Source organism: Pholis gunnellus (assembly GCF_910591455.1).
Source record: "Pholis gunnellus genome assembly, chromosome: 8".
Lineage (NCBI taxonomy): Eukaryota > Metazoa > Chordata > Actinopteri > Perciformes > Pholidae > Pholis > Pholis gunnellus.
In genome coordinates, this window is record NC_136534.1 from 14,173,617 (window position 1) to 14,199,900 (window position 26,284).

At 41.1% G+C, this 26,284-nt stretch overlaps 1 protein-coding gene across 1 annotated transcript; it reads left to right on the forward strand.

The window, feature by feature from the left end:
- Window positions 1-5,026: 5,026 nt before the first annotated feature.
- Window positions 5,027-25,054, forward strand: rapgef5b (Rap guanine nucleotide exchange factor (GEF) 5b; the record flags this gene model as incomplete). Its single annotated transcript, XM_079165030.1, has 18 exons — window positions 5,027-5,206; window positions 9,329-9,462; window positions 10,117-10,217; window positions 14,303-14,381; window positions 14,684-14,828; window positions 14,919-15,016; window positions 17,592-17,622; window positions 17,832-17,910; window positions 18,979-19,128; window positions 20,400-20,497; window positions 20,747-20,869; window positions 20,985-21,163; window positions 21,416-21,506; window positions 21,623-21,673; window positions 21,964-22,051; window positions 22,212-22,276; window positions 22,373-22,427; window positions 22,899-25,054. The coding sequence occupies 18 exons, from the start codon at window positions 5,027-5,029 to the stop codon at window positions 23,015-23,017; spliced, it is 1,866 nt and encodes a 621-aa protein (XP_079021156.1). The 3' UTR covers window positions 23,018-25,054.
- Window positions 25,055-26,284: the final 1,230 nt, after the last annotated feature.

A 26,284-nucleotide genomic window follows, 5' to 3' on the forward strand; every position in this document is an offset into this window, starting at 1 on the left:
CAAATTAAATTCATGACATTGTAAATAGATTTGGCCCTATGTATAGCCTGAAACTTAAATAAAGTCATCCATTCAACCTTCACAAGTGAATGGTAGTACTGGAATCATTCCAATAAAACGAACATCCAAACATGCCCGCTGTGTAGCCTACATATTTGATGTAGTCATATATATACATATATAGACACATTTACATAAGGGTATACGAGATTTTGTTGACAACTTCCTTCAGTAGTCCTTGAACTTGTGGTCCAACTATTAGAAAGCTTAAAAAACCTGAGATATAGTACCACATTCATTATCAATCAGAAATGTGTAGCAACCACATAGCTCTAATGCACATATTGTCACGATTAGGCTTTGCCTCTGTGTTCTGTGTTTGTCTACCCTCCTCACTCTACCTGTCAGTCACTCCCTCAGCTTATTCCCTTCACCTGCCTCTGATCACTAATCAAGCACTTCCCCCTCATCAGCACAACTCCTCTCACCTGTTCTTCCCCCTACATAAACTCCTGCCCCTCAGTCACTCCGGGCCAGATTCTTGTATTGTCTACCCGCCCGTTCGGCTTGTCCTGTTCCCGGTTTTCCCGTCTGTCTTCCCTGTCCTGCTGGAATTTCCTCCCTCGTCTCCTGTCTGTTCAGTGGATCCCCTGCCGATTCCTGTATGGTCTGCTATTTGGATTGTTTTGCTCATTAAATATACCCTTTCACACTACTCTGCCTGGTCTGCGCTTGAGTCCTCCACCATGCCCCGTGACACATATAGGCATAAATACCTATGTTGTAACAGGCAGACTGTAAAAAAGGAGAAACAATAAAACCTTTACACATAAATAGGGACCAGGGAACGTACAGTAGCCATATGCAAATGCAAGGGCTTTTTATGGCCAGTAGAGGTCAATGTCACATTAAATGGTCATCACTATACCAGTATACAGAATATGCACCATTACTGTAAAAATTAGACACAATACGTAGACAGTGTTTAAACCTATCTCAACTCCCCGATTTTCTATGAACAGTCAGCACCATCCAAGAGTGATTATAATGTTGATAACTATTATCCACAGGAGGACATATGAAGGTGGATAGAATAATGACACAAAAGGGAGAGCATTCAGAATTGAAGGACATGGAAATCCAGTCTTTACTCCAGATATTCCCGTCTGGCATCTCCAATGTCTGGCATCACCACGATGTGAGCTCTATCTCACCTGTATGTACAGGAAGGCAAGAAATGATTGGTACCTTCAAGATTGCCACCATCGAAAGACTTCTGATATACTAGTTTACCACAAGTACTGAATAGTATCAGCAGCACTGTACAAGTCTTTATGGCTCATGAAAGCCTCTCATATATTATAATAGCTTGTTGCTATTCCATGAGGAGGATACTGACTGTAACTCTGTACACTATATTAAGGCTACAATCACTGACAGTGTGTAACGTTACAGCAGTTACCTTGGTAATGAAGAGAAGTCATGAGTAGGCTAGTAAAGGCAACTTGCCAGGAAGAGCTGCTGTTGGAGTGGGAGGCTGTTTTACTGGAAGCAGTACACAGCATTGCCGGCCTGATGAATATCGATCTTGAAAATGAAGTGAGTTCAACAGTCAATTATTTTCTTGCCCTGTGCAACTAATGCAAGAGTCTAGGTTTCATGTTATGCAGCTATGCCAAGCTCAGGTGACTACAGTTGACGTTATCCAGGTTTAGTTGTGTAAAGGCAAAGCAACATCCATCTGATGCTGTCATCAAAAAAAGCGTCACTCAGGAAAGAGTGACGATAACTCTCTAAGCCATTCCCTACCCTATAGAAAGTAGATTTCAAAGTAGAACCCTCCTGTCTAGCAATACAATAGGGCTTTTATTATTTGAACATCATTAAAATGATGGAGGAAATCCAAAAAGCAATGATGATAAAGGCTTCACGGTCATAAACTTGCTCCATGACTAGAAGCAGGAACACACAACAAAAATACAAATCCAAGACTAAAAAGCGATAAAAAAAAAAACAGTAAGTTAACTACCAAGCAAAATATATTGTACTATAGTGTACTACTTGGTGGCTTTTTCATTTCAACGTCAGTTGTCAAGTTGTTTCGGACAGCGGTTACGTTATTTCTACCAGTTGCCGGTTCCTCAAGTAGCCTTTTATCCATGATAACAAAAAAATCCTGTAATGTAGGCTAGAAGATTCACGTTCTTACCAAATTGCTACTCTTGTTCAGTGACAGATCTTCCTCTTTGGGTTTAATTAGTGTTCGGCACAAGTTACTGTAGGTGCACACCAAAGTGAAAGCTCCCCCGATCCGATGCATCTCCAAGTTACTGTGGTTGATGGTGATGGATCTATGTGTTGGATACCTTGTCCTCATTAAAATATTAAAGCGGCTTTAAGCTTCAACAAAAACAAAACACAATAACTTTAATAGGATTTATTGTAGAGCTGTTATATTAGATTGCATTAGTCTCAGGTGCTTCCCAATATAAAACGACTCCCAATATATAGAAACTAGGTGTAAAATATAATTTTTTTGTGTAGTAGATGGAATATTTTTAATTCCGGCTGTATGGAAACATCTTTAAAGAAATTAGAAAACAGCAGTGCTTTCAAAGTCTTGGCTTATTACCAGAAACACAGATATCTTGCTGTTGCACAGAGGTGTAGATGCCAGTGTGCTGTATGGTTCTTTAATGTCCCTCGATGCTCTTCATACTGCCCCCACCACGGTCTCCTAAAAACTAGCCTCCATGTCTGAAAGAACGCTACCAGGGATCACATTTCTCTTGTGTGTAATTTTGATATGTGCTGGACAAATACAGTAAGGTAATAATGCAGAAAACATGGGTTAGCTTCATCATTAAATGTGATGTTATTGTTTCTGCTGTTCAGTCTCTTCATTCATTTTAAAGAGGTTGTGCAGCTGTTGCATTTCTGTACTTGTTATTTTGGAATGGGTATACTGCAACAAGCTCAGAAGAGTTTCATCATTTTTGCACTCTTTTGCAGTGCCGGAGGCCTACAGTGTACTGCTCACGGTTGTCATGGTAGTCCCTGGATAAAGACGAGGGTTTTAGAGCAAGCTTGCTAACAAGTCTGACTTTAGGCATTCTCACTTTGCAATTCATTTACTTGAGAAACTGGGTCAGTGGGAGCACATTAAAGCTATAGTTGTCCTCCTGGCTTTGTCTCACTTAGAAGGAGCAGGAAGGAAGACAAGGTTGTTTTTAGACATTCAAGGCCAACAATTCCCTCGGTTTAATTTAGAACAGTATAGCCTACTTCTAAACGACAGTAATACAGTACTGTGGCCATGTTTACTAACTTAACATGTTTAAATCAAGGATGTGGTCAAATCTGTTTCTTTTCTCAATCAAAAAAAGAGCTTAGGACAATTTTAACAACACCTACTTTTTCTCTATTAAGACCTTGAAGAAGCAAGTGATGAGGAAGCTTTATCAGCACATTCTGATTATAGAGACCCCAGCTAGAATTAACGTAACATTAAAGAGTTGAGGGATGAAATTATTTAACTGAAGTTATGCAGAAATAGGCTGATATACACTTATTAGAGACATATATTGTATTATGAGGGCTATGGACATCTTTCCAATAATTTACTTTGGAAGAACAAAAGGGCATTGTGAAATTATGGGTCTCAATATCACATGCAAGAGAAACACCACCAAGAGATGGGGGACCTTTTCTCATACTGAAGTTTGCTGTATCAGCAATTTGGAACAGAGGCACAATTGAATGGCTTTGCAAGGACCCAGTCAAGCATCACACTGCTGACAGAGGGGAAAAAGATATCACACTAATAGATAAAGTGTTCATGGGAAGGATTAATGTCCTTGCTTTACCTTGGTCAATACATGCAGGATCACGCTGGTGCTTCTAACTGTATACGTTAAGCAGCTGACAAGTTTTATTTAATTAGCAAGTGTCTGACAAGTCGGTGATCTTAAATAAAAACAGACACTTTTGTGCTTGAAGACAATATACAACAGTTTGTGGACAGCGCAACAAAGCTTTGCTCTACAACATTGTTAGGGCTCAAAAATAGGCTTTGTTGTTGGTTTAGGGCTAAAATAAAAAATATGTTTTGATATATGCCTGAAGAGTGCTTCAATTAATCGGTTGGTTGATCAACTAAAGGAATCAGCAATCGATTAATCGTTTTTCAAGCAAAAGCACCTACATTTCTGCGATTACAGCTTTCCCAATGGGGTGTTTTGCTGCATGAGAAATTAATTTAGTTGATTACAGATTGATCAATAGTTTAAAAACTAAATCTACTAAAAGTTTGCTCGATATACCATCAGAAAAAAACAAATGCCCCAGCACAAACAGATTGTAGTAAATTGAAAATCTACGGCTTTTGTACTGTTACCAATATGTACATTTATATGTTTTTTTTCTCCAGCAGCTGCTTGTAAGTGACAGTAGTTCACTGGATTGTATTCATTCTGACTGAAAACAGTTCAGAGTTGTTTTATGTGCTTGTGTCTGAATGTCTTTAAACCACCACACACGTAATGCAGCTCCACCCTAACAAGTGTTTGACCCTCCAGTGTAACGCACCCTGCACAATCCTGACTCTCTCCTGCTTTCGGGAGATTTCGAAACTTCCTTTTTGGGGCTGTCCGGCTCTCCAGATGTTTCCTGAAGCCACCATGTTCCGAACTCACCCCCCTCCCCAGTGCTAAAAAGCAAGCAAGGGACAGAGAGAGGAAATCTGTCATTCACTCTCAGTGAAGCTAAGCACGCACATATACCTGGAGTCCATTTGGTGAAGTCTTTCTGCGTGTGTGTCTCTCCGCTACCAAGCTGACCAAGGCATACGGGGACTGGGATTTTGTTTGGCTGCAGTGACAGAAGACTCTCTAACTCACCTGAAACGAAACACACACTATACACACACTCATTTTTGAGCTCCTCACCTGCTCTTACACTTTCTTTTAAAAGAGTAGTGTGAGCTCACAGGCAGTAGTTCTGCTGTTTTGCCTGGTGGACAGCTGCAATGTCGTGGGACTGTGGCCTGAAGCACATGTTCTCCGTGTCCCCTGCGCTGCAGCCGGGGAGCATCTGTATCCAGCATGACAAGGAGGACCTGTCCAGACTGGAGATGGTCCAGAGAATGGCGAAGGATGGCTGTCGCTTCCTGCAGAACCACAGCAAGGGCTCAGAGAGGACAAGCGAGGTGAGATGCACAACAACACTGCTGCAGTCAGAACATTCCGTTTTATAATATACATATATATGTAACTTTAAAAAAAATCTTTGTTCATGAATAGCCAATCACAACAGCCTTAGTGTGAAATGCTGCACTCTATCTATGGCCTTGTCACAGTGAAAACATCACTCACGTTTATCAGCTAGTACTGTGTCATTGTGAGCCCTACTCAATTAACCAGCTACTCCATCCTTGAATATTCAGTGAACATTAATCCATTTTACTCCGGGCTGGTGTTTTATGCTGCTGTTCTGTGAGCATTGTGCCTAAGCATCGTTTCTCACACTCCCTGTAGTGGTCTGCTTTTAATTTGTTGTCTGTTTTTTATTGGCCTCCATACATTCTATAGTGTCTCTGCTTTCTCTGAAGATGAATGGCGTCATTTAGATTCTGTCCAGACTACAAAAAGCGTCCTTAGATTCAACATACCAAAAAGTCTCCAGACGGCTGCCAAAGAGATGTAAGAATGAAATGGATATATAGAGGATTTCATAACAGTATATTGTAGAATGCATTGCAATCATATGCATAAACATGTATGTTATAAATGCACTGTATCCATTCAATTCAACATCAGCTTTCATTATTTCAGAAACTTAGCATACTATTAGAATGCAGTTTGTCAGTATGGCAGCGTCCTTGAAAATCTAAATACAGGTACTAAATGTTCAGTTCAGCCTGCACTTTTTAAAAACATTACATCACCTGCCAGTTGGCTGCGTAGGAGACGTCTGATTGGCTGACCTTATGGTGGGCTCAGCTTCTCCCTTCCTGCCAGCTGTGTCTGAAATGAACAACAATGGCAGGAAAAGTTGACGCAAGTGGCCAGACCACCATGCCAAGATATTGAATGGTTTTAGGGTGGATTCCAGTGCATTGAGTCTCAGACCTTTTCTGCAAACACAAGGCTAGATCTCCTTATCAACGTTGTTATTCAATAAGATGACCTTTCGTCTGCACTAAGCCACTGCCAAACTGCGTATGATGTTGGTGCTGCATAATACAACAATATGTTTTACCTTTGTTGTTTTAGTGATATGCATTGTGCCAAGTTTGTCATATAGAAAAATAGTATTCCAATGGCAAGTGTGTATGTGTCATTTATGTAATCCTAGCAGTAATGGCCAGGTCAGATGATGTGATATATTTAATGCTTGACATGAAGTAGAAATATTAAGATTATGTGAGATTATCTGGAAATGTTTCTAGATTATATAATGGTTTAAAGTAATCCAATGATGCTACAATGCATGTACAGTGTTGCATGTGACTCGTAAAATATCTAAGCCCAGACATATAAGAGCATAGAAATCAGCTAAATCCCAGCTGGCGGGAACAGGGATGCTTACTATATATAGTAGACTGCTAGTCCGTGAAAGGTATCAGAGATTCTGGTGCAGGGACATTATGAATGTTATGCAAATAAAATTCTGGACTATTCATAATGTATTTTAATGTAAAAGCTCATTAAGTTCTAATGTAATAGTTTACAGTTTTGATTTTGGGAATCACTTTTTGTTTTCTTCGATTACATACTCACTGTTTTGAATTATTCTGGGGTGTCAAATAGTTGCATGATCATCTGTTGCATTTGACACTTTTCTTATACTTTGCATAACATTATTTCATCAGTCATCTTTGTTTCCCTTTGCTCTGACCATCTGATAAGAACATAGAGCTGCTGTGCATGAAGCACAACAAAGATTATGTGCAAATATTTTACATCATTTACATATACTCTTGTTTACAGCATATTATTAGACCTTAACCCAGGAATTTCAGCTAATTACTATTGGAGATAATGAAGTGTGTCTGCATCAAAGGGTTCTTTGAAAACAACACTGATGTATGAGTCTTTGGTTTATTCTTCCTCATCCTCCCGTTCTGTATGATCCACACTGTTCCTTGAGAGGAATGTAGTCCAATCTGCACCCTGTCAGGGCTGACACCTTCCAGGTCTCTTTAAGTGTACCATACCATGCGTGCCAGAGCTGCTGCCGCAGCACAGAGACATGCAACTGGAACACTGAAAGAGACATGAAACATTTGACTTGTCTTTGGGTAGAGGCCTGATAAGTAGTGTTTACTCTGCTGACGGTGTCCATGTTGGGAGGACTTCGGTGGTAACTGTGAGTCAAGGCCCCCTCCCGGCTAGGGTGGCCCCGGCACTCTGTCTCATTACGAGCTTCCACTCGAGAGGCCTGATTGTGTTTTTTTTAGTATGACACTGGTAACCACAAAACCCAGGGCACACCGAGAAGTGGCCTGAAGAGGCAGGATCAATAATTCATTTTGAGGAGAGGTTTGTTTGCTGTCTGACCCGTAAACAGTACACTGAGACACTCTGTTAATTATAGTCAAGAATTCAACTTGCTTTGCTGTCGGGCTTAGTCAGACAAAACAAATGTATTTTGATAAAGCTTAGAGCACACAGTGTACGTCACATCTTGATAAAGATGTAACTACCGATGTCTTTTTTCCCCAAGAACCAGGAAGCTAATCAGTGCAGACTTCCTTTTATGGGACTTTTCTAGTTCTTTGACGGTACGTCATAGGTCCTGCAGGATAATACGGTCTGTTATTACACAGGACACACCCTTAACAACATGAAAGCAATTTATCTATATGCGTGCGTGTGTGTATGATTATATTACGATGAAGAAGGAAATAAATGCAGAAGTTGTCACTTTAACAGACATGTAAACTTTGCTTAGAGTCATAAATCATAGCACTGAGGGAACTGCCAGCAAACATTGCCATTAATGGTCTTTTCGGAGGCTTTGAAAACATCTCTGCTGTTTATAGATGTCACTGTTGAACTGTTTAATGTTATTTCTAAAATGTGGCCCGCCAAGTGACGGACACAATTACGTGTCTTTGTTCTATGAGATATTGTGCACGTTCGCACGTTGCGTTAATGCATTGGTCAGTGTATGTGTTGTGCATCTACAGCATGTCTGTTTATGTATGTTTGTCCACACATCACAGATAAGTGTTAATGTGCCAGGAAGTCATGCTTAACTGAAGGGCCCTATAGATGCTTCTCTGCAAAAGGCAATTAGGGCAGAAAACTGCAACCACTTCCAGTCTGTCTGCCTGGCTAATTGCATGCACAGAGGCTTGTGTTGCAATGACTGATAGCTGAGGAGTGTGTGTGTGTGTGTGTGTGTGTGTGTGTGTGTGTGTGTGTGTGTGTGTGTGTGTGTGTGTGTGTGTGTAGGTGTGTGTGTGTGTGTGTGGAGGGGGGGGGTTACAGTAGCTGATGCAGGATGCATGTGCGTGCACCATACAGTGAACTCCTCATTAAGACTAATATCGCTGAACCAGACCCTCCATTGTCAAGCAGCTACCAGCCATCTATAGACATATATATATATATATATATAGAGTATATTTATATATATATATATTAAACAGATACCTACATGGATACATCTTGTGTATTTTTAGCATATGACTCGTAGATTAGTCAAATAAGAAATTAGTTGAAAAAAAAAGTAATCCTTAAAATTAGGATTTGTATTGGTCTGTAAATGGAATAGAGGATATTTTTGTGTGTTTTCACAGAGGCTTTGATTGATTACATCGTCATTGGGTGGCACAGAGAGAGAGAGAGAGAGAGAGAGAGAGAGAGAGAGAGAGAGAGAGAGAGAGAGAGAGAGAGAGAGAGAGAGAGAGAGAGAGAGAGAGAGAGACATTTTTCATTCAAGCACCTCATGGTGATCATAAGACAAGAGCCTACCATGTTAGTCTAAACTTTTGGTATTGTGCAGAGTTTAACCCTTTGCAGCTTGAAAACAGATTGTCTCTAGACACCACCCATAATTTGATAGGCTCTACATAGGAATTGGTAATTAAAATTTGAGCGAGTCTTTTATGTTAATCCCTGAATGGGCTCCACCGATAAGGACTGAATAATGATATATGGAAATTCTCTTTCTTTTACAGCGCTTGCTTTGACAGAGTATTATGATGGAAATCAGTGGTGATTTATGTGGGAGTGGGAGAAAAAAACATGGGGAATCTCCTTGGTGATAACACTCCCCCCCCCCCCCCCCCCCCCCCCCTTCTCTCTCTGTCCAGCCCCAAAGTGACGAGGCAGTCCGCGTGTGTCTGAGGGAGAGGGGCCACGATGTGCTGGTTCTCCAGAGAATATCATCAGAGCAGCCAGCCCTCTCTGCAACAGCGAGGGGAGGAGGGAGAGTGGAGGCGAGGAACAGGAGGTAAGCCTCTCCAGTCCCCTCCTTCCTAGATTCCCTCCCTCTCTTGTTTCTCTCCCTCAGCACTCTCCCTCTCATCAGTCTCTCTGGATCACTCACTCGCACAGGCATGCTTACATCACAACTCCCAACACATAAACATTAAATACATATCAGTGAGCAGCATGGGACTGTGAGGCAGACCTCTGCTTAGCTGCCTTCCCATTCAGGAGCTTTTTCAGCCGACCTCACTGTGCTTGAGGGATAGACAGCAGTGGACTCCGGGCTGAAGCAGCTGCAGGTGGATGGATGGATGGATGGATGGGTAAAAAGGGGCATGCAGAAGTAACCACGGCAACGTCGCCGGTGTGAGGGCACAGGGACTCTGCAAAGGATGGGATCTCAGCCACAGCCCGCGAACCTGCTGCAGGAGAAGGGCAGGCTGCTGCATGCTGCCTTGGTAGAGCAGGAGGAGGACGAGGACGACGAGGAGGGCTCCGTGGAGAGCAGCAGTGACAGCACCAGCCGGGCAGAGCCGGTGACGATGCCCACCTTTGACGTCCCCTACTTTCGCTACATAGACGATGAGGGAACAGAAGGAGAGGAGGAATGGAGCAGCAGCCGCTCTCTGTCCTCTATTGAGGAGGACTCGTCCACTGACTCTGTTGTGTCTGACAGGTATATGGTGGTATCAGGGACGCCAGAGAAGATCCTGGAGCACTTGCTGTGTGACCTGACACTGGATGACGACCAGGGGACAACACCCAGCAAAGAGTCAGGTCAGCGTGCATACTTTAAAGTCCTAAAACACCTTTCTCATCCATGTTGTCCCTACTGGGTTACATTTTATTTTGTATTTTATAGAGCAACAATGAAAAATAGGAGAATATTTAGTTGGTGGATGGCACCTAGACAACTTTATGACTACATTGTTAAGATGGTGTGCTGATGCAGGTCTACAGATATGTCTGTGTTTGTGAAAGATATAAGCAAAAGACAAAAATAACTCCCTTACTTTCCATTTCACTCTCTCCCCTCACCAGCCTTCTCTCTCACAGAGGAACTGAGACAACAGCCTCCCTCTGGGCAACATTACTGGGCCAATCATGCACTATCATTCCCAGAATGGCTCTACGTTTGAGCCATTTAAAAGCCTTTGACAAAGATAAATGTTGCTCATATCTTTTGAGTAATGCCGTATCGGACTGCGTGCTATGCAGTTCAGCCTCGCAGCGACGACAAATGAGCCCATTTCCTCTCGTCCCAGCAGGTACATAATAATGTGACACTGTTGCCAAGGCAGAGGAGACTCAGTTGATTGATCTGGAAAGATGTTTTGAGGGGAGATGACGATTGAGAGCAGTAGCACAGTCAGACAAGCAGAGGAAGAATACAAGAGAGAAAGGAGAAACACTGTGTTGCAGAGAAAAGGAGGAAACAAGGAGATTTTGCCTTGGAAATGGTCACAGATGATCTCTCATCGGGATGGAGGCTGGCTAACCGAACACCAGAGATCATTACTCATTCTGATGAGAAAGTGAATGAAATTGATCTAAATGTCCTCTGGGGAGATGTGCCTGCAGTTGGAAGATGGTGCATTTAACATGCACGGGAGAGTTATGTTTTATGTTGAATCACATATTTCATTGCTATAATTGAGTATTTAAAATTGATTTAAAGTGAAACCTGAAGCTAAATTAGCAGACAAGTGGGTAAGACATCCCTATATAATCATTTGGTGTATTCACAATAAACCCTAACCTTTTTAGCTAATGTTATTTGGTATGCAGTGCGTTTTTGATGAATCACTCACCATTAGCTCATCTTGCAATGAGTGCATTGAAGTGAAGCCTCCATAGGAAGCTGTGGACCCAGAGCAGGATGCTGCTGAGCGATATCCCAGGGTCAAAGAGCCGGAGACCTGAGGAGGAGAAGGAATGAACTGAGTCCTGAACAGCAATTGATCTGCACTCAGTGATGTTTAATAGTCTGACTTTCGCTGGCCTTAGCTCTCTCTGTGTGCATACTGAAGCTCCGTATGCACTATTGCTATACCGCTGAGTGTGCCCTTGGAGGTTCAGCGCGCCAGAAGCACGATAGCACAAGGTTCTTGATTTCATCAAAAATAAATGTGTTTGAACATCCACCAAGTGGCCGTGTTTGGTCTTCCTCTCAAGGATGGCTCAGAGAGACAACATGACTGATGGTTGCAGCAGGTTATTGATGTTGTGTTTATGACTTGCATGCTGTACAGCACATTAGTAAGCCAGTTTGATCTCATCATGGCAGCACTTGCTTCCATCTATACTCTGTACACAACATTAAGAATGCAGAGGAGCTTTCTGCAGGAGATGGCACTTTTCTGGAAGCACTACAGGCATGTTTAAAGAAAAAGCAAACGTGGACTACTGCAGTAGACCATATACAGTGTAGAGCTCTTATACGCTAACGTTTCCTTCTGTGGGCTAACATTCACAGGAGTTCAGTGTTGCCTTCTTCCTTGTGCCCGATCTCAGTGCAGCTATTGATTCTTGCTCTGTGCAAATTCTGCACACTGCCAGCTCTGAAAAACATGTAATGCAACAATTGTTTTCTTAATGAGAGGATGTTACAGCTCTTTTACTGATGCACCATGTGCAGAGATGTTGATGCTCATAGTGAAGAAAGCATCACATTAAGTGAGCGGATGTAAGATTAAAAACGTCTAAATACAGACTATCATAGCAATTTAAGGCTTTTACACAAAGAGGATGTCTTCTGGTGCTTACTGAGCTAATAATTGACACATTAACACGCTTATCTCAAAGGCTGCAGCGATTAATTTTTACGAGGACTTATTGAAATGCAAAAGTAATTGGCAGGTGGATTGACAGTTCCATTGATTTCACAGGACATTGACATGGTGAATCAATGAATCTATTCTGCATTTCCTCTAAAAAGGAAATAAAATTCATTTTTGGCTTCAGTGCCAGAAAGCAGGATTCTGAGGAGGAGTCACAAATCAGCCCAAACGGCTGTAAAACACAATTTATACAGCACAATTCATGCATAACTGTTAGTGGGTCAACACATCTGCTGCAAAACTGTCTGGATTAAATCTACACTGCAGGACATTCCCTGCTTTTTGTGTGCTGTGTTACCAAAAAGACCTTGAGAATATGACTTTAGGTGGTAAAATTAAATATTTATTCTGTTTTTCAACTTCAAAGGTACAGCCTGGGGAGTGATATATAATCTGTTACTCGTGAAAAAGTGTTTCAGTTTAGATAGCTTGAAGAAAAAAATACATAAGTGAGTGAGTGGTGCTTTGTGAATGTGTGTGTGTGTGTGTGTGTGTGTGTGTGTGTGTGTGTGTGTGTGTGTGTGTGTGTGTGTGTGTGTGTGTGTGTGTGTGTGTGTGTGTGTGTGTAGGTGTGTGTGTGTGTGTGTGTGTGTGTATGTGGAGGTACAGTACAGTACATCTTTTGTGTGTTGTTTTTCTGGCTTTGTGTTAAGGTGCGTTACTGTATTCTTTATGGGAGCTACATATGTACGAGTGTGTAACCTCTCATAAGCAGTGAGTGATGCATCCACAGCTGCTCTGCACGGATTAACATAATGATGTCAGGGAGTCCTGTGGACCAGAACGCACACAAAGGCCCAGGGAAACCAGTGTGAAATTAAAGGGGAGAATTTACAATTCTGGGTATGAGGCACACTTACAGAGGGGTTGCGACGCCGTTGGCCCTAATAGGATTTGTAAAGCTTTTCGCTGCATCGTGTCTTGGACTTACTGTCCTTCTCTTTCTCTTTACACCTCAGAAAGTTATTTTAATGGCTTCTATGTCAATTTATGAAATGCATTTTTATAGCTTGCTGTAAAGTCCGGACAACAATTACTTTCACTTTAATTAGAGATTCTGGGAGAAAGGGACTCTATATGTGATTTTGAAGTCTTCTTTAGCCTTCAACGTGGTAAATAATGAAGTGTTGTGATGATGTAGCTTGTAAGCGCATTGAATGTTACGTGAACTTATCAAAGTGAGCAGGTGATTTATTTGACCAGCTTTGATTTAATCCATTTACAGAAACACTTACCCAAGTGTAACCTTGGGAAGAAAATCATACAAGGATACAGTGGTTAAACATATTAGAATGATGATTAAGCAACATCAGATAGCTTTTTTTCTGTCTCCAAGATAATCACAATGGAAACATAGACTTCATCAGAGGTCAGAGAGAGTCAACGGACACATTATTGACTTATCTTTACTGGTACAGCCGGCAATGGCAAATGTGTGAGATTGAAGATAAAGCCAATGAATGCTTGTTTGAACTTGTTGGAGCAAAATGGAACAAACAAATCCTCAGTGGTTTCAGTACAAGCAATTATCTGAGGCTGACTATGAAGAATAGTGTGCCATTGAGAGGTTTCTCACATTATGCTTGCCTCTGAAATGTCTCTACTTAGTGCTTGTTAACTGGTATTTGCTGCAAAGAATGAGTTCTCCTTCTGGTATTTTTAAGATGGAATGGGGAAAAAATTGAAGTCAAGTCTCGGTGTTGCCATCTCAATTAAGAGCTCAGGCCTACTCTATGTTTAGCTCAGCAAATCATTTTAATCATACAGTTGTCAAGGTCACTGGTGTACCTGCTCTCCGGCATCCTGTAACATAGTATAGAAACCTAATGAGACGGTGTATGTAGGATTTACTGTATACGATGGTCTGCACAGAATTTAAACTTGTTTTATGATTTTTCTCATCTTTGAGATAACTTGTGTATTTTATAAATCAGTTAAACGAGTAGCAGTTGTACTATTTCTAAATTGATATTACTAGAAATTGTGCCGTTTCCATTGTAAACATTGTGTTTGTCTTTACAGATACACTTCTGGATGATTTTCTGCTGACCTACCCAGTGTTCATGTCAACCACTGATTTATGTCAAGCTCTGCTGGGGCAATATCCTTGAACGCGGGGGTATTCACAGGAACATTATTGCAAAGATGCACACATTCCAACCCTTTTCTTTCTGTGAATGCTACAGGCAGATATAGCTGTTTTATACAAAAACATGACTGCTTTATTGAGTCAAAGCTGCTCCACTTCACTCAACTGTGTTCATCCAACGGTCTCTCTAGCTGCCTGTCCTTAAATCAACATCACACACACGCTGGCTTTATTCATTCTACATGCTGCCTGCATTTGATGTCAGCAAATAGATCTCGCTCTCCATCTGTGCTGAAGCCTTAACCAAAACCCACCTATTGCACCAAGCGATACAGAGGGAAAGAGGACAGGAAAGAGGCTCTGGAGAGGAAACGAAAAGTCCTGCACCTGGTGTCACAGTGGATGACCCTCTGCAAAGACTTCCTGAGGGAGGACGAGCATGTGAAACTGTTCATGAAGGTAGGGAATATAATGTACGAGGAAAACGGTGGAAATTGGCTGTGAGGTGGACTTAATATGGGAGAAATGAAAATTGACATTCCCTTCCAGACTTTGTATCGCTACGTGTTGGATGATCTCTATGAGCACCCATTCCTGGAGAAGGATGTGAGGGAACTACAGAAACTGTACCAGCTGCATCGCAGACAGTGAGTGACCATATAACTTACTTTGTCGTTACACGTCATTAGACAAGGGGTAATTCAGTACTTACTTATGTAAATTATCTATAAAACAGGAAGACTAATGTATTTATCGATATCAAGTCTGAGTGTGTTCAAGAGTGAGTTTGACTCTGACTGTTGGAGGCCTGAAAGGAAGCAGAGACACCAGCTGGTCACTGAGTGCAAAGAAAGAGCTGCTTCTCTGCTTGCCTTTATTTAGCCGCTCATCAATGAATGCATTCAGAGACTGAAGAGTAATTGCAGTGTTCTGGGTTGTTATGCACGGAAATATGAAGGTCAACGAGTTCTTTATCTTGAATCTCCATGATTGAGGAAATACAGGAATTTTGAGAATTAATGACAAACTATCAGAAATGTACAGAAGATCTGACAGGCAAGTGAGAGAAATAATTCTGATGGTCCATTTTCGAAATCTGATATAAATTGTTTTAGCTCCTATGTTTATGATTTAATAACAGGTGACAACAAGTTTTGCCTGGATAATATGGCTCAGCTCTGTGAAACAGTTGGAAAGAAAAACTTTTTGGCAGGAGATTTTTTTTATCAGGATACTTTTTGTGTTTGTTGTTGTAATACAGATTCTGCCCACAAAACATAATCTTGACAAAAAAAAAGAAATTTGCAAAAACGTTTTTTTCACAAAACCTTTGTTCACCATTTCTTAAGTCATAAACACAGGAGAGAAAACTATTTAGATCAGACTTCCCCAGAATTTTGTTTTTCTCACTTGCTTCTCAGGGATTCCGTAGAATTGTCACTTTCTACGAGAAGAAAGAATGCTACACTAATTGTTTATTGGACACAATTTCAAACTCATGAGTATAATCTCATATCCATACAGCATACACATTAGTTTGGCTTCCTAATTGTAATTATGTGAATAATTCCATAATCTAGATAGAAAACACACACAGTAAGAATGCACTGATACACATTGGTATCAGCTGCGATACTGACCTTTTATAAGTAGAATGTGTGTTGAGCACAATAATATTAACATCCACATTTCTGCTATCAGTTAGATCCATTTAGTCATGGTGGGCCAGACCTGGCTTCTAGTTACGTTATGAGAAAACGTTGGATTGATGCCTCACTAACAAGCATACAAATTGTATCCAACTGCTTACACAGCCAGAAAATAATGAATCAATATCAAAAAGATATAACAGTAATCACCAAAAAGTAGTAGGTTACAGTAGCTTATTACGTCCACCTTTCTCTCAGTACAAACATTTTAAAATGAATTATATGGATTGACCATAACATTAGACAAAGAGTCTTAGCTTTTTAAATAATTCATGTATAGACAAGTGCTTCTTGAACATTATGTGTGCATAATTGATGTACTGTGTACGTTAAACATACAACTTTAAATCAAACAGATTTGTTAATCGACATCCAACTGAGTCTTGAATATTAGATCTGTTTTGTGGTTATTAGAGTGAAACTGTTACTAAACTACCATTTTGTTTTGGTTTAATAAAAGTAGAAATCAGATTGCTCTCAGACATGACAGCGTAAACATCCCCCAGTCACCAGACACATTGCCACACCCATGTCCTCCTTCCCCTCCCTCAAACACAGCCTCCAAACAGATCTTCTCCCTGGGGACGCTCCAACCTGCCACCCATTAGAAACCAGTGGGGATAATTCAAGCTGACTCTGCTGCCATTATCTGGGCCTGCTTTATTCATTCGTATATGCAGGGAGGGAGATCCACAGCACCCACTCCTTTAAAGCGGCGGACTTTGTGAGGCTGTTACTAACTGACATACTCGACTATTTATGAGCTTTTCACAATCAGTCTCACCCAGAGGGGAGGACAAGGTTGACTGCTTTGTGGCAATCTGCTACCGAGTGAGAAGCCTAAAAGTGTAATTTTTTATAGAAGGAATACTGATTTAGTTCTTTGCTCCCATCAACTTCCATCTGGCCTTTGCACAAAGGAAAGTTCAAGTCACTTGTTTCTAAAAGCTTAAGAATCAAATACCACTTGTTCTCTTGCACTCTCTCATCCTGTGGCGTTATAATTCACAAAGTTCATTCACACAGTTTGTTTTTTTTATGAGCAGGAGAGTGAATTAGATCACAGGCTCTGTTTTGACAATACAGTAGTAATCAGGTTTTTCATTAGTGCGGGACTTCTGCTAGCCAACGAGAAGGGACTCCCTCAGGGCAGGCTTTGTGCCAACACGCCTATTGTGATGCACAGCCCAGGAAAAGCTGAGGGATGATAATGGACACGGGGCTATCCATCATGCTAGTCGAGAGTAACTGATGTGAATAAGGTGATTAAATGAAGGGATCACATTGGAAGGTCTAAAATCTACAAAGCACTCCAATTTCGCCTTGACACTGACCTTAGATAATGGACTGAACACTGCAGAGGAGTGTATATGTGTACATTTACTTCACCTTGATTATATAGACTAGTAAAGTTGTTTTTGTACTTGACTATAGCTGCAGCCTAAGGAAAATCACCAGATCAGTTTTTTAGGACAAAGTACAGTTACTGATTTATATCTTCTTCCTTTTCCAGTGCGGTGGATGAATATTCCCCTCAAAGAAAGGTGAGAGAGGAGTTATTGTGTTTGACACTGAAACAGAAAGAATTATTGAGCAAAGCTGGCTGCCCACTTTGACATACCAGATTGGGTGTTGCAGCTAATGTCCTCAAATTTCCAGCTAAAGACATTGTTCTGTTGTTCTAGCAAAATGCCCGCAGTGTTTCCAGGCAATATGAATATGTGTCAAAATCCACGCATTTCCCTTCTTTCAGGGCAAAGCCCTTTTCCACCAATTGAGTTTGAGAGAGAACGGGCTTCCGTCCAGAGGTACTCAGAGGGAGACCAAAGAAGGTAAGTCGTAAAACGTGGTGTCCTTCACACATTCCTCCCATCATATGTTATTTCCAAAGCTGTTGAAGGGAGACCAGGAGAACAATGGGAATCTTTCCAGGGACGTAATGAGAAGGTTTGGAAATGCAAATACCTGAGTCATGACTTCATTCTGTCTTCTTGGGATCAGTTTTTGCTTATTTTAAAGGGCAGGTTCACCCAATTTAAAGCAAACAGTTACCTTTCATGCTATCTGGCCGTACGCATAGTATTGACTTCAACTGCTGAGGTTTTGAGAAATCCACCGTTCTAAAAATGAGTCCCCACTGACTCTTTACCTTAATCAAGAGAAATCTATTGAGTCGGCTTGTCCAACAGTAATGCCGCACTACACAGTCCGCTACAGTTGATCACTGAGACCACTGGACCAGTTTCGATTCAGTTGCTTTGCCCAAGGTCACCTTATCAACAAGGGGCAGACTTGCTATATCCTTTCACTCCTGCAGTTTGAGAGACCAGGTGACCTAATTGATTGGTTTCTTTCTGGCTGAAGGTGGTTGCTAAATGGTTAAATGCCCTGTTTGAGTCTGTGTCTGGAACGAAAACCTGCATAATCGTTTTACACCAGCTATCACAGCAAAACAGCAACTACCAAGACTCCCAGGGGCCTCAAAATCCCAAGGGTCACTGATGTCTTATTATTGATTAGTTGAAAATGTCTTAAGAAATTTTCACCACTAAAATACAATATCATTAAGGCGATTCCTGCATTATGAGCTAGTATTGTGCACCTTGTGGCAAAGTCTAGTTTCAATTTAGAAACCTGGTGCCATTTATAATGTATTACTTCAGCAACTGACAACTGATTTGTTTCTTGTTATATAATGAAGCTATCATGCTTAGTCTGCTGTGTGCACTGGAAGCTTGGAGCTGAAGGCGTACACTATGCACAGAGCGATTTGGGTAGAGATGTTTTTGCCCCAGGGCTCCCCAACTGATAAATACGGCCATGGGCGGTGCTGCACTTCATGTAAGCGCTGTGAATTCTACATTTTATCTTACTGAAACAATATTTCCTCTCTGTTAAAGTGCTGTGTCACGTGTATATTACCATGGAGTCGTTCCTAAGTATGAGGGCCAATGCCGGGATAGTGGCCCAGGAGCTGCTGCAGGCAGTGGCAGAAAGGATGGAAGTCCCACTGGGGAAACTGGTGCTAGTGGCTGTCACTTACAATGAAGGTAATTACCATTCTAACTAACCAGCCACAGTACATATCAGCCACCACTACAGTCATTACAGCACTATACTACACTCACAATGGTAGCATTCTGAACAGAAAGGGAGAATTTGCACGTTTGATTATGAAAAAGCATAAACAAGCGTGTATTTCCTGGGGTTTGTAGATCGTGGTGGATTGAGAGACAAATGTTAAATGTTCCAACATTGTTTTTGATATGTATAGCCTATACAAATAACTTTCTGTTTAACACTATAATTCATAGATCAGAATGTGATTCTGAAGTGTCCTAAGTTATAATATATCCTATGCGAGTCAACACTATGTACAAATTGAAAGTAAATATTTGTCATGAAAAACTCAACATACTTTCATTTCTCACAGTATGTCATTGTAACGACGCGCCGCCGTTACTTAGACCATGGATAGTGTGCGAGGAAGGACGTCAAGGACAATACAAGTTTATTGGATATATATATACATAGAGCAACAAATTACCTCTGCCTGTTGCCTGTTTCCTCTTCCCAGGGTGTTCGGGCAAATTACTTCCCCGAGCACCCATTTATAGTTCCGGGAAATACCACCTACAGGAAGCAGGTAGGGGGAAGTGAGCATATGTGTTGCTGTATTTAGTTAGATAAGTTATGGGTTGATCATTTACGTTAGGTATAGGACTTATTTATATATAGTTGTTAATTAATATTGGTATGGTTGGTGTGGGTAAAATTAGGTAAATATTTATTATACATAGATAGCTAGCAATAGACTTACCTGTAGGTGGTGTGGCTGGTCCAATTAGATGGACCAGGTGTACAAAAGGGCCCTCATTTTGTTTGTGCGGGAGATTAGTGGAGGCCACTAGACACTGGTGGGAACGTTGGTGCAATGGTCGACTTGTAAAATAAAAGAAGCGTCTTCTGAAACCTCTCTGGACTCCTGACCTGTTCATTTGCCTCCATGGCCGCTCGGGCATGTTTACAGTCATACTTACATTTCTCCTATATTGAGTTATATATTAAAGCGCAGACATGAATGCAAGATTGTCATCAACAGAGCTGACCTAAACATCTCCCCAGTGACAACAGTTAAAAGGCATTTACAGTCCACCAATATAAAGTCAGTATCTGTTATCAGTGACTGAATTGACTGGCCACCTCAGAGTGGAGCCTGGCACAGCCAGTCTTATCTCTTGCTACTGATGGCTGCTTACACGCTGCCTGACAGATTTGTAATGATATTCTGCTGTTTGTGATATGTCTTCTCCCCCTGCAGGTAGACTCCTCCTGCAGCCTCAGGACAGAGTCTTCTCTGATTCTTTACGACCGGTTGGGAGACTGCATGTGTGCAGGAAGGATCTGGGTGAAGTCCTGGTAAGAACATCGCTGCAATATGTCACTTCCACTTAAACATACTGCACAAATTAGTGTCCTCTGTTAGGTCATACATACTTATTTCATACATCAGCTCAGAAGCGATGAATAAGACAGCATGCAGCATTGTGATATGTTTCTTCAAAGCTCCACTGTCAGTATGAAAATAACTAACACGGTGGTATGATGTCTAAAGAAAAACTGGCTTGTCGTGTGTTTGATGCTGTTTTTCTTGTTTTCCCCATTCAGAACCCGTTCACAGACAACTCAGAGCTGCAACAGAGAACGGCTCGCATGCTCAGTTTAAACACATGGGACGTGGCCGTTGCTCTCACCAACTTCGACTGGACCATCTTTGACTCAATACACGAGGTTTATACCCCAATACTTTACACTGCTAAAAAGGGTCAGGATCCGACATGACGCGTCTTTAGCATTGCGTGCCCTGCTCTGCTGAACTATAATGTCTTTTCTTTTTTTTTTACAGCAAGAACTCGTCTATTTCACCTTCAGCCGCCACAGTAGCAGTAGCCACACTGTGGCGTTGGAGCTGCTGCTGCAGCGCTGCAATGAAGTCCAGCTGTGGGTGATGACTGAGGTGCTGCTGTGCCCAACGCTCTGCAAAAGGGTCCAACTCATCAAGAAGTTCATCAAGATTGCTGCCCAGTTAGTAGATTTACGCACACCCTTCTTCATTTTGATTAGAGAGTTATTGATTGCAGTCGATCATATACACTGGCTTTGGACACTGTGGGCCTACACTGCTGCATTTCAGCTCCAAAATATTTAGGAGATGTTCAGACTTGCATGGGGATGCTGCCCCCTCCAGTGGCAGATCAATACACTGCATCTACTTTTGTGCTGTTGAGCTGCGCTGCTGCACGAGACTGAACCGTGTGCTCCCTTGATCTTTTATAGCTGTAAAGCACAGAGGAATCTCAACTGCTTCTTTGCCATTATAATGGGCCTGAACACTGCAGCTGTTAGCCGCCTCGGTCAGACATGGGAGGTAAGGATGTGCTTTTATTATTATTCTACTCCTTTCATCTGTGCTACCTTTTATGTAGAAGTACATACTATCTGATAAAAAAAAAAGAAAAAGTCCTGTTTGTTGTGCTTCTGCAGAAAATTCCTGGGAAATTCAAAAAGCTGTTTTCAGAGCTGGAGACGATTACAGTAAGTAGTTATTCACAGGCACAGAGAGTGCATACTATACTGTATATATCTGTTTTGAAATGTAAAGAAAATAACATGAATCTACTGCAACAGGGAATACAAATCTGTGCTTAATCATTTATACAGCAAGAACTGTGAAACAAACAGATGTTTTTTTCATTTTGAAACTGGTTTTAGATGATCATTAGTCTCTTATGATGCCATAATTCCACAAACAAATCATGCATGCACAGGCACACACTTTCATCCCCAGAGGATTACACTCATTTGTTTTGAAAATGTCTTCACAGGATCCCTCGCTGAACCACAAGGCCTACAGGGACTCCTTCAAGAAGATGAAGGCGCCAAAGATCCCATTTCCTCCTCTGCTACTGAAAGGTGCGTTCATTATTCTGTCACTGCAATACCCCACATAGTCTAACTATGGCAGGAAAGCACTGTGGAATATTTCCATTAGGCAGATTTGACATGTAGATAGCAGACATTTTACCTCAAATACTTGTTGGTGAAAACTAACAAAATGTTAAATCTGTTTTAGATATTACGTTCATTCACGAAGGCAACAAGACGTTTCACGACAACCTGGTCAATTTCGAAAAGCTGGTGAGTCCATGAACCCTTGATGCTTCTTCCCAGAAAACATACAGTAGTGCTGAATGTGTAATGTTTACTGAAGCATGTGTCCACCTGTATTTCCAGCACATGATAGCAGACACAGTGCGTCTCATCCGGCAGTGTCAGAAAGATCACATGGGTCAGTACTCACTCGTTCCTCATTTCATGAGAGATAAACCAATATTTTTAAGTTTACTTTGTAATTCTGCTCCTAACCGGTGCCGTCGTATCAGTCTTTTTGCAAGACAAATGAACAAATCTGTGGACAAAATCGGTTAACTACACTTTCTTCATATAGTATAAATCAGGTTAAACGTCCTTACCATGATGTTGACAATCATTTTTTTGTTATAAAAATCATTTTGGCTGGGTTTCCCCTCCACAAAATCCCTGCATGTCATATGGAGAAAGAAAAGTTAGTTGTAATGGCCTTTACACAGCATTCGATATGATATTTTTTACCAGGCCATTAATAACATGATATGAGTATGTTGATAATGTACAGTGCACGTTCATTTAGTATGTGTCCCTTTATACAAAGTGCAGATACAGTAGTTGTCCCGGATGCTGCTGCCTTAGCTCAGAGGTAAACGATTTTCTTTCCCTCCAGGTAATGGCATCACCCAGAAGAGCAGCTCAGAAGTGCGAGCCTACATTGATTACCTGCATATCATCGACAATCAGCAGACTCTGTTTGAACTGTCACACAGGCTGGAGCCTCGTGCTTAGAGAGCAGCTCTTACTGCACATCCCACTGTGTCAGCCATGCCGTTGGATTGCCAAGAAACAATCTATCGCTGTCTCATCGATCTCTCAGGACTCACTCAGCAATCAGAGGACGGTGCATGATCCTGGCCGACCACAGGAGGGAGCCGCTCAATCAGGAAAACTCTCACCAGGGATGGGAATAAGCAGACAAAGGTTAAATGCATAAATGTTTGCGTAGATCCACAACAGTGTCACTGATCCAAAACACCTGACAGCAGACCTGCCCATTCCACCAACTTATGCTGACTGGTGGTAAGAAAGAAATGTGGATGTCTTGATCCGCAGGTCCAAATCTGCTGCTGCTATTACTATACTGTTGCACAGATGGCAGGCGTTGGCAGGTGCAGAGCTGTTCTAACAATAACGCAACAGCTCTCCCTTGTGGAGGATAAGCAGCCTGCAATAAGAGTTTGTTTGCAGGTTAAGTGCTTCCCACCTAAAATAAAGATACAGAAAATGAATGTTCAAACAAACAAAGTGTTGGGCATGGAAGTTCATTCCGGACCTTGGCAACAGTATGTTTGACAAGAAGGTCCACCAGACTAGCCTTTCCAGAGATTTTAACCACATAAATCTCATCACACAAAGTGATTAAGACGGAGATTAACTCATGATACTGTACAACTTTTTGTATTTGTGGTGTTGAAAGATCTGGCAGCTGGGGTTGTTTCATCAGAGTTAACCAAAGAGTACATTGGTCCTATATATTGTAAACATACTTCTGTTTTCGTCAGAGTGCGACAAGATCAAGTCGAAAGACATGCACACACTACTAAATCAGTACAGTGTATGCAAAACAGCTGAATCACATGACAGAGAAAGTGAAAATGATTGTTAAATATTGAACATTGTCATATATTATTTTCATCTTCTATTTTTACATTGCAGAATTCTCTTACCGTACAGTTTTCTATTGTTTAACCATAACGTCTATTAGAAGAGGCATTCATTCAATTCATGAGCGCGGGACATTAAGTAAGAATACAAGTATACTGAAATTCTGTGGTGTGTGTGGCAAAAGTTGTGTTTCCTGTCTGAATTATAATCACGTATGTTAGTGCCAAATACCGTTAGAAAAATAGAAACGTCTATTCAAAGTAACGCTAATTGCTCATTTTTTTAAAAGCATAAGGATCTCCATCTAGTTGAGCTGTGGACAATCAGTTAAAAGGAAGCAGAAGACCCTGATACATCCGTATTGGTCTAAAGTTCAGGTTAAAATACAGTGCATGTTGCCACACAGAGTGTTTGGTTCATTGAGGTTTGGAGACGTTGGCTTTAGCTGTGTCGTACTCACCAGAAATTAGCATTTAAAAAACTCGGCAACGGTATGTCTTTCCAAAAAACAAAGACATGGTGACTCACAACAACCCACGATGCGACTGAGCTACAGCGTAACTCTTTTATCTTCAGTAAATGTATGGATAGATATTGAAGAGGAAAATGAAGTTTAACTGTGTTTTCGGGTGAACTGTCCAGAAAAGTAAAGAGCAATAGCAAAAACAAGTATTACAGCACCTTCCAGACGAAGAAATGAGAGAAGGAAAAATAGAAGCCATTTGCTTATGTAAAGTGTGTATTAACAATCCTGTATACGACAGTATAGTTTGTAGTTACAGAAGATACCGTACAGTATTTATCCTCTAGAGTTGTCAACTGAAAACTCTCACCCTGAGGGTAGAAGTGTTGTCAATGGAATTTTGCTTTACGTTCTTGAAATTGAATTTCTATATTTCGGATTTTAAAGCCCACAGAGAGAAATGCTTTAGCAGTATGCATCTTTTCTTTGTGTCAACAACAATGTATGGTTGATTCTATTTATACTGTGTATATATACGTGTTGAAATTCAGGATACGGATATTAATTTATTTCAGAATTATTTATTTGTTCTACAGATATTACTTTTATCAGTTCAGTTCGATTTCATGTTTTTTTTGTACGCACCGATCGGCTGGTCTGCATGATATGGCAAACCGTGGATTGACCGGCAGTGTCAACTGTGCATGCAATAAAATATTTTTCATTATCATAAGTTGGTTATTGTCATATATTTACATGTATGTGGTGGTGGGGACATTCATTTAAACAGGGACATTCAATTCAAACTCTTACACCTGACATTATAGCAAATGATAGCAGTACTGGTTATCGTAAATTCAGACTGATTGTACCGTCCAGGTTTTTAACATAGTTAAAGGGTCAAACAGACATCACTTGTAGTAGGTCATGATAAAAAGTGCATCTAGGAAACCACAAACAACTGATATAGTAATAACACAAATGAAAAAGAAGGGCCATTGAATGCAGAACAGTGACAGTTTAATATGCTCAATATGTGCACAAACAGGCAGAAAAACTACATAAAGACATGGAGCTAGTCTGTATCGCTTCGTGTTTCAAGCTTGCCATCAAGCATAATACAAGTTCTCACTTTTTTGCATTTAAGGGCTCCGATCTTTTCTTCTTAGTCAGAAAAGTATATAGCTTTCATTATTAAATGGGTTCATCGGCCCTATAATTAAATATCAGACCATCTCGGTCTCCACTGAAGCTTCACTGCCTCTCTGTGGCCGCATGAGTATGACAGTTTATGTAAATGTCTTTGTTAACCATTGAAATGCCTTCAATTATTTCGGTGTATATTGTTTTACATGGCATGTTCTACGAAACAACATTGTGCTTCATCAAGTTACCATAAACAACTAATACATTCACAAAGCATAAAGAGTGGGTAAAATGGGGTGGCTGGTCTACGGGGGCCCACAGCTAAATGTTTTGCCACGGGGCCCCCCTAGTGGCTTAATCAGGCCCCGATGAAGCAAACATAGTAAGTAGAAATGTACTGTTCTAAAATTGCACACTATTTTTCATTTATTCATAGTATTGTAGGCAACTAGGCTAGGTCTTACATTTTCATGTACATCAAAACACAACAGCACCAGACCTGTACTGTCACTGCACAGTATTTCCCTGGATGAGAACCTGCTTCTCACATAATCAGAGATTTACAAATGTAAAAAAATGTGGGGTCTCTATAAAATATTTCGGATAACAAAACCATCGGTACACAATGTCTTTCTAGGATACTGAGAGGCGGAGGTGTGACCCAGAAGCCCTTAATGACTTTAACCAGGTGTCCTGCTTGGCCTTTAACGTGACTATCTGTGGCACGACTCCTGCTGCGCCGGGCCCTGTACCCTGCCATTTCCTCCCAAACACTGCCAGCA